The 15,050-nt window shown below is 35.6% G+C and overlaps 1 protein-coding gene and 1 long non-coding RNA gene across 13 annotated transcripts in view; one reads left to right on the top strand and one right to left on the bottom strand.

Moving 5' to 3' along the window:
* ASAH2 (N-acylsphingosine amidohydrolase 2) overlaps positions 1 to 10,872 on the top strand; it is an 80,111-nt gene extending 69,239 nt beyond the window's left edge. For all 8 annotated transcript variants that reach the window (XM_072971526.1, XM_006206678.4, XM_072971523.1 and 5 more), the window contains 3 exons: positions 4,537 to 4,596; positions 7,300 to 7,388; positions 8,291 to 10,872. In XM_072971526.1, coding sequence (XP_072827627.1) covers positions 4,537 to 4,596; positions 7,300 to 7,388; positions 8,291 to 8,483 — 342 coding nt within the window. In that variant the 3' untranslated portion in view covers positions 8,484 to 10,872. The remainder of the gene's footprint in view (positions 1 to 4,536; positions 4,597 to 7,299; positions 7,389 to 8,290) is intronic.
* LOC140699351 (uncharacterized) overlaps positions 1 to 15,050 on the bottom strand; it is an 83,566-nt gene that overhangs the window by 56,800 nt on the left and 11,716 nt on the right. The window contains exon 2 of one of the 5 annotated variants that reach the window (XR_012077470.1): positions 13,372 to 13,645. The exons of the other annotated variants lie outside the window; for them this stretch is intronic. This is a non-coding gene — a long non-coding RNA (uncharacterized lncRNA). Of the gene's footprint in view, positions 1 to 13,371; positions 13,646 to 15,050 lie in introns of those variants that run through there. 5 annotated transcript variants of the gene reach the window in all.

The following is a 15,050-nucleotide window of genomic DNA, read 5'->3' as shown; positions in this document are numbered from 1 at the left end:
TGTGAATGTCAGTATACTTGATGTTGCCCCACATGTTTTTGAGGCTCTGTTAATTTTGCTTCAATCCTTTTTCCAATCTCTATTCTTCAGATAGGACAATTGGTACTGATAAGTTTGAGTTCACTTATCCTTTCTTCTGTCATCTCACATTTGCTGTTCAGCCCTTCTAGTGAATTTTTCATTTCAGTTGTGATATTCAATTCCAGAAAATCCTCTTTACTGAGGTTCTCTATTTGTTAAGTCATTGTCATTATACTTTCCTTTAGTCTTTAAGCATGATTTATATTAGTTCTTGAACATTTTCATAATAGTTGTTTTGAAGTTTTTGCCTGCTAAATCGAATTTCCGGGGACACAGAGAAGCAGTTTTGATTGCTGCTTTTTTCCTAGTATGGCTGAAACTTTCTTGTATGTGCATCTCATTTGTTGTTGTTGTTGTTGTTGTTGTTGTTGTTGTTGAATATTGCATAGTGTTCAATACTTTGTAGCAACTCTGGATTCTAGCTTCACCTCCCCACTCCAGAGTTTTTGTTATTTAAGCTTGTTTGTTTGCTTACTTACAACTTGACTGGACTAATTAGTAAATTGTGGGTCTCCTGCAATGTGTGGCTGCTAATATCTTTGCTTAGTTTTTTTTTTTAAATTTGATTTGAAGTCTGGCTCTCGTGTTGGTTCTGTGATTATAGAACTTAATGTTCAGCTAAACTTGGTCAGAATTTATGCTTAGATGGCTCAAGGAGTACGAATTTCAGTCTCTGCTGTTAGATCTGTGTAGGTTGGAGTATGCATTCAAACTTTTTCCCAGTTTTCCCCAGATTTTAATTTTCATTGAGTTCTCTTGTGTCTCCTCTGCACCTACACCCTGGCTCCACTGGCCAGGGATATATGGGTGGTTTGGGTCTGCTCTGTTCTCTGCTATGTATGCACATAGTATCTGGTCAGTTCAGGATAGGAGAAGAGCTTATTAAGACCGTGATAGTTATCTTACTTCCCTCCAAACTATTAAATCATCAACTAATCCATCATTTTAGCCACTAGCCCTCAGTGTTTGCCTCCCATGAAGATCACCACTTTAAATGGCTATGTTTTGAGTCAGGTGAGTCCTTATGGCAGCAGCATAAAAGCTGTGGATTTCATGGCCTTCCCTACACTGGTTGAACTACAGTACCACAGAGGATGAGGGCAACCCTGGTAAGAACACCAAAGAGGCTTGCACTGTATTTACCCGAAGTTTAGTAGTTTTAATGAATAAACATTTCTCAACCAAAATGGTTGTTTTTTGACAGTTTTGTCTATATATATAGTTGCTTTTTGGGGGGAGAGGGCATATTGACCTCTTAACTGTATTGTGTCAGAAATGCCTATTCTATACCAGTTGGTATATTGTATCTGTAGTGGAGTTGTCTTTTATTGTGTAGTGTGAGTGAACAGGAAATTGTGATTGTAGGGAAAAAAATAAAGAGAAAGAACATTTTTAAGGATTAGGACAGTTTGGCTAACCAGATACCAGATATAAATTTTATTTTTCAAGTGAACCATGAAATTGTCTGCAGGGCTGCTTGCTCTTTTTAAAGGGTATGGTAATTTTTGCAGAAAATTCTAATTGATTGTTGTTGAAACATTGGTGAGATTGACTAATTTGGTAATCTCATTGGTGAAAATAAAGAGAAGTAAAATTAAATTGATGATAGTCATTCAGAGGAGTTAACAGAAAGGAAATAATTAAGCAGCACATCTCTGCTGATGGTCATCACTGATTCTGAATCCATGGAAGTTTTTTTTTTTTTTTAATGTTTTTAACGTGAGCTAGGTCTTGGAGGATAAGTAGGAGTTCACTGTGCCCATCAAGACATACCATATCTGGTATAGACTACAGAAAGCTTAAGCTAGAGCAGCAGGTGGGAACTTACCTGTAAAAGGTCTTGTGTACCATGGTAAGTCATGCAAAGACTTACTTGTTTGTTAGCTTGTAATTTAAAAAATACTTCTATTGTTGTATAATTGACATATAATAAATTACATATTTAAAGTGTACAATTTGGTAAGTTTTCACTATTAAGGTCACTTATTTCTTACTTCTGTGTCACAAGTAATTTGTCCATTTCATTTCATCTGTCATTTGATTTTGTGGGGCATAAAGTCATTAACAATTTTTCCTTATCATCTTTTAAATATCTGTAGAATCTGTATTGATGTCACATGTTTTATTCCTGGTGCTGATAATTGCGCCTTCAGTTTTTTATTTTTATTTTTTTGATTATTCTGACCAGTAGTGTTCTTCCATTTCTCTCTTCCTGGTCTTTGTGTTTTTACTTTATATAATTTATGGACTCCACCATGGATTCTTCTTTTTACTTTAAACGGTAGGTTGTTTTTTAAAAGAGATTTAAATAATGAGAGAAAATATTATATTTACTCACATGTTAACAGTTTCTGGGGCTCTTCATTTCTTTCTGTTGATCAAAATTTCCATCTAGTGTCATTTTTTTGTCTGCTTAAAGGACCTCCTTTAACATTTTTATTTCTTCTTTTACATGTTGAAAATGTCTTTATATTACTTTTTTTTAAAGAATATTTTTTACTCTTTATGGAATTCTTGGTTAGCAGTTATTTTTTCTCTACTACCTTATGGTGTTGCTCTGTTGTCATCTGGTTTGCATCATCCTTATGTATTTCAGTGAAAACTGCTGTCATCCTTATGTATATTCTCTGTATAATGAGTCTTTTTTTTCCTCCTGTTGTTTTTAGAATTTTTTTTTTTTATTTCTAGTTTCAAGTGATTTGATTTTAGCAATCCTTGATGTCATTTTCTCTATGTTTCTTGTGCTTGGGGTCCACTGAGCTGCTTGGACTTGTGGGCTTATAGTTTTCAGTAAATTTGGAAAATTTTGACTGTTATTTATTTATTTTTTTCTGCATTTCTTCCTCTCGCCGATCTTTTGCAAACTCCAATTATCCATATGTTAGGCAGCCTAAATTTGTTCCACAGCTCACTGCTGCTGTATTCATTTTCTTCAGTCTTTCCCCCTGTTTTAAATTTTGTATAATTTCTATCAAAATGTCTTCAAATTCAGTAATCTTTTCTTCTTCAGTGTCTAATTTGCTAATTCCATCCAGTGTATTTTCTTTACAGTTACTGTAGTTTTCATCTCTAGAGGTTTGGATTAGGTCTTTTTTTTTTTTTTAAATAGAAGTCTTCCACATGTCTACTTAACATGTTAACTCCTTCTGCTGGCTTTCTGAACATACAGAATAGTTCTAAGAACTATTTTAGTGTTCTTGTCTACTAATTCTATCATCTACTTCATTTATGGGTCAGTTTTGATTGAGAGTTTTCTCATTATGAACAGTGCTTTTCTCCCTTTTGTGTGCTTCAGATGTCAGGTATCATGAATTTTATCTTGGTAGGTGCTGATGTTTTTTTCTATTCCTGTAAATATTTTTTAGCTTTGTTTTGTGGTGTTACTAAGTTACTTGGAAAGAGTTTGATCTTTTGGGCTCTTAGCAAGTTTTTAGGCAGGGAAAGAGCAACTGTTATTCTAGGGAAAATCCTCCCACCCTACACTTGAGGTAGAACTGTTTTTGACTTACGAGGTTTCCTTGTCCAGCTAGTGGGAAGAGAAACTTTTCACAATTCTCTATGAGCCTGGGATTTTCTCTCTAATTCTTTTAAATGATTCTTTTCCTAACTTCAGGTAGTTCCTTTACATGCATGCAGAGCTAGAGGGAGCTTTCTTCAAATCTCGAGAGTTGTGTCTCTCTGTAGCTCTCTTCTCTATGGTCCTCTCTTTTCTCTGTTACCCTGCCCTATGAACTCAAGACTCCTTGGCCTTCGTGGACTCCCACATCTATTCCTTTACTTAGTAGACTGCCTAGCTTTGCTTGAATTCTGCCTCCTTGTGCTGTGGCCTGTGAACTCTTGGAAGGCATTAAGCTGGGACAATTGTAGGGCTCAACTCTCATTTTCTGTTACTCAGTGATCAATGTTTTCATTGCCTGATGCCTACTGTCTTAAAAACTATTGTTTAATACATATTTACCCAGTTTTTAAAGTTGTTTCAGATGGGAAGGTAAATACACACACTCTGTCAATCCATCTTGTATCTTATATGCATAAGTATAAGTGCAAGTATAAGTTACTCATGGAAAGTTTTGACTGTTTTCACTTAATTCAGTCCATCTCCTGAATGTGTGTGGGAGGGAGGTGTAAGAAAATGTCAAAGGCTGATGAAGTCATTTACTGTCACTAATTTGTTATATGCTCTCACTAATCTGAATGATAGCTCTATATGTGAATCTACTAAAAGTAAATTCATTGGCCAAAAATTTCAGAAGTAATTTGTTGGTCAAAAATTCCTGTGTCCATTGGTATAAGGGTATTTTCTCTAATATTCTAGGAAGCAAACTCACTTGATTAAACAGAATAGAATCTATATGGATACCCAGACTCCTGGAATATTTCATAAATAATGGCTCAAATATGAGCACAGCAAAGAATACTTTTATTAGAACTCATAAGTTGAGTTTTTATTTTCAGGGAGAAGTTGTTGAAGTTATATTTGTAGGTGCTAACCCAAAGAATTCAGCAGAAAACCAGGTAAGCATCAATGATTGTTTTTGCAAATCCAGATCCATGTTTTAGCCTTTAATTCACTTGACTATCCCTATGGAGGTTAAAAACATAAAGATAAAACGTTCCAACTTGCTTTACATCTTATTTTGTAGGGGTGAAACATTTTCAGTGAGAACAGTTAATGTAGAATTGAGTATGGAAAAAAAGCCCATGGGAAGCATTTAATTGGCTCCACTTAGGACCACGTGTAGCACAGTGCATGGAGAACCTCACTGTCTCTTGAGAAGATATAGATTTGAATACAACCCCATTTACATATTCCAGTTTTAAAACTCTACTGAGTTTGGTAAAATAGTCAAATGGCCAAGATTGAAGTCTATCTTTGGTTCCTTCCATTCCTTTGTTCCTCTCCTCTACTATAGCAGTCCTGCCTCTGGTGCGGTCTCTATTGTTTTGGAATGATCATGGTTCCCTGGGTAGATGCTCTGCTGGCTTGGAGCCCTGTCCCCTGTGCTCCACTTTTTCTAGCATTGACCATTTCCCTACTCTTTGCTACTGGCACAAATAGAGTATTTATTTACTAATCTTAAAAAATGATATGAGAAATACAATCCAATGTAAAAATGGTAGAAAAGTGCTTAAAACAGAATGTGAAAGTACCTCTCTTCATAAAAATTTTCAGAGGTAATCACTGTTAACTGTTACATATCATTTCATATTTTTTGTTTTGATATACATATATAAGTATAAATATATATGATAAAGTACAAGTAACATATCTATGAATAAAGTAAAGTAATTTTATTTCTTTGTAACTCCATTAGTATGTTATTAAAACTACACAAGCAATAACTAGATACATTACAATTGCAAAAATTCAAACAATAAAGACATATATAGAAGAAAAAGAAAGTGAGTTTATGAAAGTGATTTCAAGGTCAGATTTTTTACTATGACTGAGAATGCATTCACTCTATTGATAAGCCATTCTTCCCAGAGCCCATTGTCACTTGTAATCCAAAATAACTTTCTTTCAAATGAGCCTTCCTGTTTCTGTTCATTAAAATATGATTATTGCTCTGAGAAAAACTGTGGCAGTATGACAATGTCAAATATATTGGGGAGAAATATTCTATTGCTTGGATAGTCAACATGCACCTGTTTAAAATAATTTCTCAGGTACTCAATCTATGCCAGAATATTTACATGTTTATATTATTTTCTGAAGAGTGTTGTAGCAAAACTGCAGGATTGACTATCGTCTGATACCCTTAGGGTGGGAAAATACTATTATCATTATTGCCATGGAGAACAGGAGACTAAAATGCTTCAAGAGCTATAATGAAGATAGAATGGCTTTCTTAGAATGTTCTGGGACTTGGCATAAAACGATTTCTGGTACCCTTTATTATGGGTAATCATCACATCCTCACCACTGTTTATTGAATGAGTACTATTTGCAAGTATGAGGCCAAGTGCTTTATATACATCATCACATGAATCTAATTTAATCTTCACTATTACTCAATGAGTTACATTTTATTATCCCTGATTTACAGATGAATAAACTGAGGCCTAGAAAGATTAAGTAATTTGTACTAACTAATTGTGTATCTGGAAGAGATTCAGGTTGGGAGGCGGGGAGAAGATAGTCACATAGTTCACACATTCAGCATCCTAGACTTGTTCTCTAATCTGCACACTAGACCTGTACACTGGGGCCCGCCCTATGTCCTCCATCTAGGGCCTCCCCAATGTCACCGTCCTACATGGTCACAAACAGTTCTCTTTACAAGTCACTGTGGTTATGAAAAGTCCTTTATGGAATATGATCCGTCAATTGAGTAATTAAAGAAGTATTTTGAATAATCCTGTGGCCCAGTGGTAAATAGGTGATTCATTCAGCAATGATTTATTTGAACACCTGTAAATGACAGATGTAAAGGGCTATGATGGATAAAGGTGAATTAGACACAAGTCCTGTCCTTAAGGGCCATAATGTAAAGATTTTTACAGAAAATTGGGAGATGTATGGCCTTTGTATCTTTTAATTTGTTGTATTACTGAAATCAGTGCTTTATTTGAAGCTGAATTCTGGGCCTAAAACAAATTATTATAAACCAATATGGCAAAGTTTATTTTCCCCTGAGAAAGTAAAATCTGCTTATGATGTGGTTTCTAAGAATCTGTTACGACAAAATATAAGGATTACTTTCAGCACCCCAGGCAGTAGGAAAATTTATGCATCCTTTTCAATTCTTTCACTCGAGCAGGTATGTTTACTAATAATTCATTTACCTGGAGATGGAAAGATGAGGAAACCTTCCTATTTCCCCTCCTAAATCTTGAGGTGACTAGAGAAAGTCTTGGAATGTAGGTCAATCAACATGTCCTGGAAAGATTTGACTTAAACCTTTTCTGAATCTCAAGTTTTACTTTGTCTCTTCTTTGCTCTAATTTCCAAAGTTTGCTATCAGCTTAAATTAGGCTTCATTTAGTTTTCTAAGGAAAAGTCATGGTTTTTAATAGACTGGCTGAAGTAACTTTCTGGAGACATTGCATAAAATGTTGAGAGGAAAACCTAAAAATCTGGATGAAATTCTAATATGTGTTCCCACTAGGTATTGGCTGGTTAGCATACAATCAACAGGGGAGTATGGAGTATGAATAGACAGGTTTCTTCTGCGACTATGCGGTGTCTGATAAGTCATATTAACTGCATTTCAGACGCATCAGACCTTCCTTACTGTGGAGAAGTATGAAGCCACGTCAGCAACATGGCAGATAGTGCATAATGATGCCTCCTGGGAGACTCGGTGAGCAGTCTATTGAATATTTTGTCTTTTAGGCCCTGAAAAGAGTTAGTTAGTAATGCAGGGAAGACAAATGGGAAGACTGGCTCAATATGGGGTATTAATGATATCAAATTCCCAAAAGCATTTTGGCCATATTTTTATTGAAGTATAGTCAGTTTACAAGGTTGTATCAATTTCTGGTGTGCAGCATAATGCTTCAGTCATACATGAACACACATATTCATTTTCTTATTCTTTTTCACCATAAGTTACCAGGGGGGAGAGGGAGTGGGAAGGGATAAGTTGGAAGTTTAAGACTTGCGGATGCTAACTAATATATACAAAATAGATAAACAACAACTTCATACTGTAAGCCCTTATCACTTTTAAAATTATTTGGTGGTTTGCTTATTTATTGCTTTCTTGCCACCCTTGCCCTAGCAGAATATAAGCTCCATGAAAGTGAGTGGACCATGTTTCACTCACTGCTGTATTTTCAGTACCTCTAAGCACAGAGTCTGGCACATTAGCTCATTAAATATATATTAAAAAATAAATCTAGATGCAAAAAGAAGGGTCAAGTTGAAGCAGAGGATGATAAGGGCTAAAAGGATGCTATAGCAGATCTAAAGCAGGAGACATCTTGTATTCTGCATATCAGGTAAGGCTAGCTGGGATAGAAAGAATTTAGGTAGTTAGAAAGGCAGAACAAGTAAAGATATTTCTACAAAAGGCTGTTTCTTCAAGGTCTGTTTTTAGAAAGTATTTCTAGCTGTTTTGTTCACTGCTGTACTCTCAATATCTAGAGCAGTGCCTTGTTTACGGTAGGCACTGCCCACATATTCATTTAGTAAATAATCCTACATTTTTCTAATCACACATTTGTAAGAGTAAAATTGCATTTGTTTGTTTCCTACCAACAGTTTCTATTGGCACAAGGGATTACTGGGTCTTAGCAATGCAACGATACAATGGCACATTCCAGATACTGCCCAGCCTGGAATCTACAGAATAAGATACTTTGGACACAGTCGGAAGCAGGACTTACTCAAGCCCACTGTCATACTTTCATTTGAAAGCACTTCCTCCGCTTTTGAAGTTGTAACTACTTCGTAAAAAGTTGACCAATCATTTAAAGAGCAGCTGTATTGTCAATTTATGATTTATATGACTGATTCGATGCAAATGTAACCTATCATGATGACCTCTATAATTGTCCCTGTTTGGGTATGGAGAGTTTACTGCTAATAGGACAGAGGGGTGTGTGTGTGTGTGTGTGTGAGAGAGAGAGAGAGAGAGGGAGAGAGGGGGGGAGAGAGAGAGAGAGAGAGGTGTAGCCCACTTACCTTGCTCCCTTGGGGTCCTGTGGCTATTTAAAGAGACAGTTCCCTTTAATATGAAACCTCTAAATGTTAGTAAGAGTGGTTGAAGATGTGTGAATAATGTTTAAACTATTTATTTATACAGTTATGGAATGTTAGCACTGAAAAAGTTGAACGAGGTCATCTAGTTTGATCCTTCATTTTGCAGATGGAAAAAAATGCAGTTTTATGGATTTAAAATTAGCATAAGGCTAGGACCTTTCCCCTCAGTCATATTTTAAAAAATATAAACATTGACCGTAAGTGTGTAAGTCCAACTGGAGAAAATTAGCATGCTAGTTTTTCTATTCTGAGCATAGCCTTTCAAAGCAGTTCCCTTAGAGCTGATATGCCTAATTCAGAGTTTTGTTGATGCTTAAATCATTTCTGGTATTGCCTTCAGAGCCCAATTATGAGAAGGTCAGAGTTGGAATAGTTTGGTCATGACTTGTGTTTCCCTAAGTGCTCTTATGCCACTCAGTTGCGTGTTGTGTTCCCGAGACTTGTTCTAAGCGATGTTTTCACTAATCAAATTCACCCCAAACCCACAAAGTTTTGCTATTAGTGTAGAAATTAAAATGACAGTGTTACTGGCTTGGAAGAGAGTCCTCAAAGAAGAGGCGCTAAAATCATTTCTCTATTTTCACTTATTCACTCACTCACTCACGGACCCAGTCGATTACAGAACGTTTATTAGAGTTACTCTCATACCCCACGTGGTACTAGTGCCTGGCCCTGTCAATTAGTGCGATCACATTTAGGATGAATGTATTAAGTGTCAAAAGGTGACTGCTTTGAAGGAGGAAATATTTAATTCAATATATAAATTTTAGGCAGGTATTTAAAAATTAGTAATCTTTAAGTCACATCTTGTATATCATTTGTGTTGGCTACTCTAATTTGGGGGTAAAAATGCTCTAGACAATTTGGAAGAAGCTATTTTCAAAGTTATCTTGGGGTATGATGAAATACCCAGTCTAACATCGCAAAGAATGAGACATGATACACACTCTGACATCGATTACCTGAAAGTACTAATTGCATTTAAAATTATCTAAGTTAGCTAGGAGCTCGCAGCTGCAATGTAAATTTCTAAAAACTGAGCCATGCTTTTGTATGTGTGTAAAGGTTTTAGCATTTGAGGGAAATAGCAACTTTTATTTCAAAAAAGCTTGAAAGTTTGAAAATCGTAATGATATTTATGATGGTAATACTACCATCCATTTATTTAAGACTGAAGTGCTATAAGATATTGGAATGAACCTGGGGTATTTTTTGATGCGTCTCCTCTAGAGGCTGTTTCTATGGAAGTTAACTGCTGGAGAATTAGGATTTCAATGGGTAATGATCATTTTTCCTGATCACATCACAGTATTTAGGGTAAAAGTTCAGAGGCCTGAAAGAGCAGGTGCTTCAGAAAGTAGTGGGTCCCAGAAAGATAAATTATGTTAGAACTGATCATAGATTTTTAAAAGTATTTTTATGACTCAGGGGAGTTTTTGAATTATCTTTCCATCACCTCCATGCCTCCCACTGAAGCTTTCCTCAGTCAGCCTGTGATTCCCTATTGTTGACTTGCAACTGTGCTGAAGCAGGCATTGTATTGCCTACTGATAATCCTTTTGCACCCCACCCGCTGCCACCAGTGCTCCTGGCCACCCCGCATAACCCACAGAAGCATTTTTTCTCACTGGCTGCCACTCTTCCAACCACTGCAGTTCCATTTCTGCAGTTTGTAGGTAAAAATAAGACCAGATTCCTACATCACAGATACTGTAGTCACTCACTTGAGCATAAAAGAACACCACGAAGAGGCTGATCTGATCTGTTAATATAAAAACAGGGATCCAATCTGGGTCTGTGTCTGTTCCTGGGACTGGCTCATTGGAGTCCAACCATGTGGAGAAAACGGAAGCTGGTCAAAAATGTAAGAAAGGGGGTTGGACTGGTGGGAGAACTCTTTTGGAGAAGATTTTGTTTCTCATGTCAAAGTGTCCATGTTTTATTGTTGTATCCTGTCTACTCTCGTTTTAAGGATGCTATGACTTCTTCTAAAAGTACTGAATGATCCGTCTATGTTTTTCAATGAATATTATAAAAAATTGTCAGTATTTAATAGAATGTTTAATAAATTAATAATCACATTTGTGAGATTATTTTCTAATGGGAGGTGTACACAAATGAACACTTTCTTTCTTTTTAAGAGATGGAAGATATGGTGGTAGATTCCATGAAAATCAAGTTGGAAAATGATTATAAATGACCTTTGTAAGTAACCACCCAAACATAAGGGAACCACTTCATCAGTTCCTTCCTGCTCTACAAAGGTTTACTGCTAGCAAAATGTATATGGTTGATATTTTTTACTACCAGGGCAACTGGGAGTTTCCTAGGTAGGTAGTTAATTGTAAAATTATTTTATGAGCTAATTCTGAATAAAGAGGCCAAGAATGAATAGACTTGTGAATATCTTTTCTTGATTTACCCTTTTATGCATCTCCTCCAATGTAAGCAACACACTGTTCTTTTTTAATATTAACACATAAGCTTCACCTTTAGCCAAAAGATTTCATCACTAGATGATTTTTTCATGTCTTTAGTTCTTCCAAATAATGTTTTTGGTTTCGTGGTATTCCAATATGACATGCTGGTTTATATTGGCTTTTGGAATTTCACACCATGCATGATACCAGAGAGCGAACTGTGTGCTGTCTCCCACACAGTTAGAATGCATTCAGCTGTAAGTAACAAAATACTCCTGATCAATAGGGGTCCAAACACTAAAGACATTTACAATCTCACATAGCAAGAAATCTTGAGGAGACAAATTCAGTTTTGGTGCAGCTACTCAATGATGTCACTGGCTTTTTCCTTAACATCATCTGTAGTTCTCAGGCTTGTCTCCTCAGTCAACAGGTGGCTACCTCGTGTCTTTATATAATTGTTCATAGCAGCAGCCAGGGACAGGAGAGTTCTCCTCAGAATCTCTTTGTGTCCCATTCATCCTCCTTTTTATGCTATAATACCAAAATTTTAAATATAGAGACTTTTATACTATATTTACTAGCTGGTAGAGTTGGCTCTCCACTTCGTTGTTGTTCTTTTTCAATATACCCTTGGGTTTTCAGGACTGTTTTTTCTTCTGCGTGAACTCTATAGTTGACTTGTTTAAGCTCCTGAAGAAAACTGAAGGTATTGATTTTATGAGCAGACTCAGGGAGAATCAACATTTTTATGATTTTTGAATCCTTCTATCCAAGAACACAGTAGGAATTCTTATTTTTCAAGTCTCTTTCAAGTAATGTTGTCTAGTTTTTCTCAAGAGTTTTAAACATTTCTTAAGTTTATGTCTCGCTTTTGTTGTTGTTTTTCTCTTTCACTGTTTTTTCCAACAGCTATTGTTCTTGTATGTGAAAGCTATGCATTTCTGTATACTAATTTTATATCCTGCTACTTTACTAAATTTTCTTACAGTTTGTAGTGGTTTTCCATTGATTATTTTGGCTTTTTTAAATCACTCCCTTTCTGATTCTTGATTGCTTTATCTTGTCTATTTGCATTGGCTAAGTTCTTCAATACAGTCTTGAAGTATAAGGACAGATAAAGCATTCTGGTCTTGTTTTAGTGTTGCTTTATGTTGGCTTTTTGCTGAGGCATATATATTTATCAGGTTAGAGACTATACATCAATTGTTATTTTACTGAGTATTCTTAACATAATTGGGTATTTGTTTTTGTCAGATGTCTTCTTGACATCTATGGAGTGATTGTTTAATTTTTCTCCTTAACTCTATTAATATAATGTTCCATATTAATGGAGTTTCTAATATTGAGTACCTTTGCATTCCTGAAATGAAACTCATTTTGTGATGATGTACTTTTTAATATGTTGTTGAATTCTATCCTGATATTTAAGATTTCTGTTGAATTCTATCCTGATATTTAAGATTTCTGCAACAGTATTTATAAATGCTATCGGTCCACAAAGTGTGTATGCTTTTAGTATTTGTTGGGTTTTAGTATCAATGTTATATTAACTTTATAGAAAGAATTTTGAAAGTTTGCATTTTTTTCTTTCTTTGTACTTTAGGCTACTTTAAGTAGTTCAGGGATTATCTGATATTTAAGTGTTTTACAGAATTCTGTAATGTGGATCCATCTGGGTATGGTAGCTTTTTTAAAGTTTTTTTTTTAAAAATTGTGGTAAGTTCTTTCATGACATTCCTCATCTCTTCTCTGGAGATTGGTCTATTTAGACTTTCTATCTCTACTGATTTCCTAGGAAATTGTCAATGTTGTCTAGGTGGTTACATCTATTTGATAAAGTTGTGTAAAACAGCCTTTCATGATATTTAAACAATTTCCTTTGGTTTGTCAATAATGTATTTTTGCATTTGCTCTTTTAAATATTTGTACTTCTATCTCTTTCTTATCATTTAATTGAATTTCCCCTTCTCAGAAACATGCTCCTTGACCACCCAATCTAAATTAGCTCCCTTCCTTTTGTCTCTAGTCTGTATTATTTCCTTCCCATCACCTTATGAAATTGACCTATGGAGTTGTTTGTCTTGTTCACTGTTGTGGTCTCAGTACCTAGAACATGGCCTGATTAGTAACTTTTTCTGTAATGAATGAGTAAATGAATGAATGAATGCATCTTTTATGTGTTCAGAGACAGATACAGGCTTCAGGAAAGAAGAGATTACTGTAATTTCTGTTGCATTTTGTGGTGCCTTTCTCCAGGCAGAAATTATATGATTCCTTAGTCTGCTGTAGAATAGAGAGGTCAATCTTCTGTCCAGGCCTTGGTATATATTTGAAGTTGAAGTTCCTTCCAAAGACAGGGGTGTTTTCATTTCAAAGTGTAGTCACCCGTAGTTGTGGGCTAGTTCTGTGGACAAACTAGGTGGTTATATCTCTGGAGGAGAGAAAATGGGAGAAAGTAGTCAAGATCCTGGCAAACCTGGATGCTCAGGCAGCTGCCCCTGATTTTGTTTAGAGACATCCAGGCAGAGAGAACAAGGCTGGTCAAGGGAACACTGGGGCTTTGGGCCCTAAAGCCTAGAGACCAGGACTGGACCTTGTGTGAACTGTGGGAACTGTTGTGCATCTTTGTTTTTAGGTCTACATCAGTGTTGCTCAAACTTGAGTAATAAATTAACTGTAGTAAAAAGGAAAACAAAATTTCTTATGGATACCAAAATTTTAATTAAAGTCTCTTAAAATATTAGTTAAATATGCAGAAACAAAATTAGGCATAAATTTGTTTTATTTATCAATCTTATGCTCCTAAAAAACTAGATTAATTTAAAAATATTAAGTATACTGAAAAACCACAAACCAGTAAGAATCAAATAACACCAATTATTAAATGTGGTACCTGATGCCGTTTTGCTGAAATTAAATTGCCACTTATAATATGATTATGGCTCTGACTGCTCTTATATGGGCTCTTTTGAGTCTGCCTGTCCCTGCTATAGTGAACTATGTTGACTCACTTCTAATCATCACTCTTCTCTGTTCTATTGCAAAGTTCGTATTCGAGCAGATGCTGTGGCATCAGGTGGTCTTCACATGGCACAAAGCACCAATTACATTGGAGCCCATCTTGTTTTCTTAGTAACTGGTGACAAAGTAATACCACTCTATTAAACTTCAAAGAGTAGCAAAGACTAGTGACTACAAGGTGAACTTGGGAACTACATGGCTAGGGTTTGAATCCCAATTTCATCAGGTATCTGCTGTGCATTTTGGGGCAAGCTAATAAATGTTCTATGCTTTCCCTTCACCTGTAGTCAAAGAAAATACAGTATCTCATGGTTGTTGTGAGGATTGATGAGATATGTATGTCAAACACTTACCAAAGTGCCTAACTACCATATAGCAAGCACTCAATGTCATCCATAGTTGCTTACGTAATATTGTGAGACTTTTCTTGGCATCAAAAAACAAAATATATAATTCTTAAAGATAATTATTGAAATCCTGAAAAGATCTCAGTTTGAAAAATGCTGAGCTACACTGAAAGCAGAGGATGTAGCCTTTTTGACTCATTTTTCTTCCTGCAACCTAATATGAGCCCTTTGGATTGTGACTTCTAATCTTTCAAGGTTCACAGTATATTTGGAATACTAAAGTTTTTGGTAATACATTTTAAGAGATTAAAAGGTAGTCACTGGTATAGAGAAAGAGCAAATTTCAGGATCGGGAGTGGGAACTTGTATTGATTCCAGAATCTGAAATTAGACAATATTGTATACTTTGATAAATGTGTGCAATTTGTTTTTGCTATTGACAAGGAAACATGCCATCACAGTAACATG

The sequence above is a fragment of the Vicugna pacos genome, chromosome 11, assembly GCF_048564905.1.
Source record: "Vicugna pacos chromosome 11, VicPac4, whole genome shotgun sequence".
Lineage (NCBI taxonomy): Eukaryota > Metazoa > Chordata > Mammalia > Artiodactyla > Camelidae > Vicugna > Vicugna pacos.
This window is presented reverse-complemented; position numbering and strand designations above follow the sequence as displayed.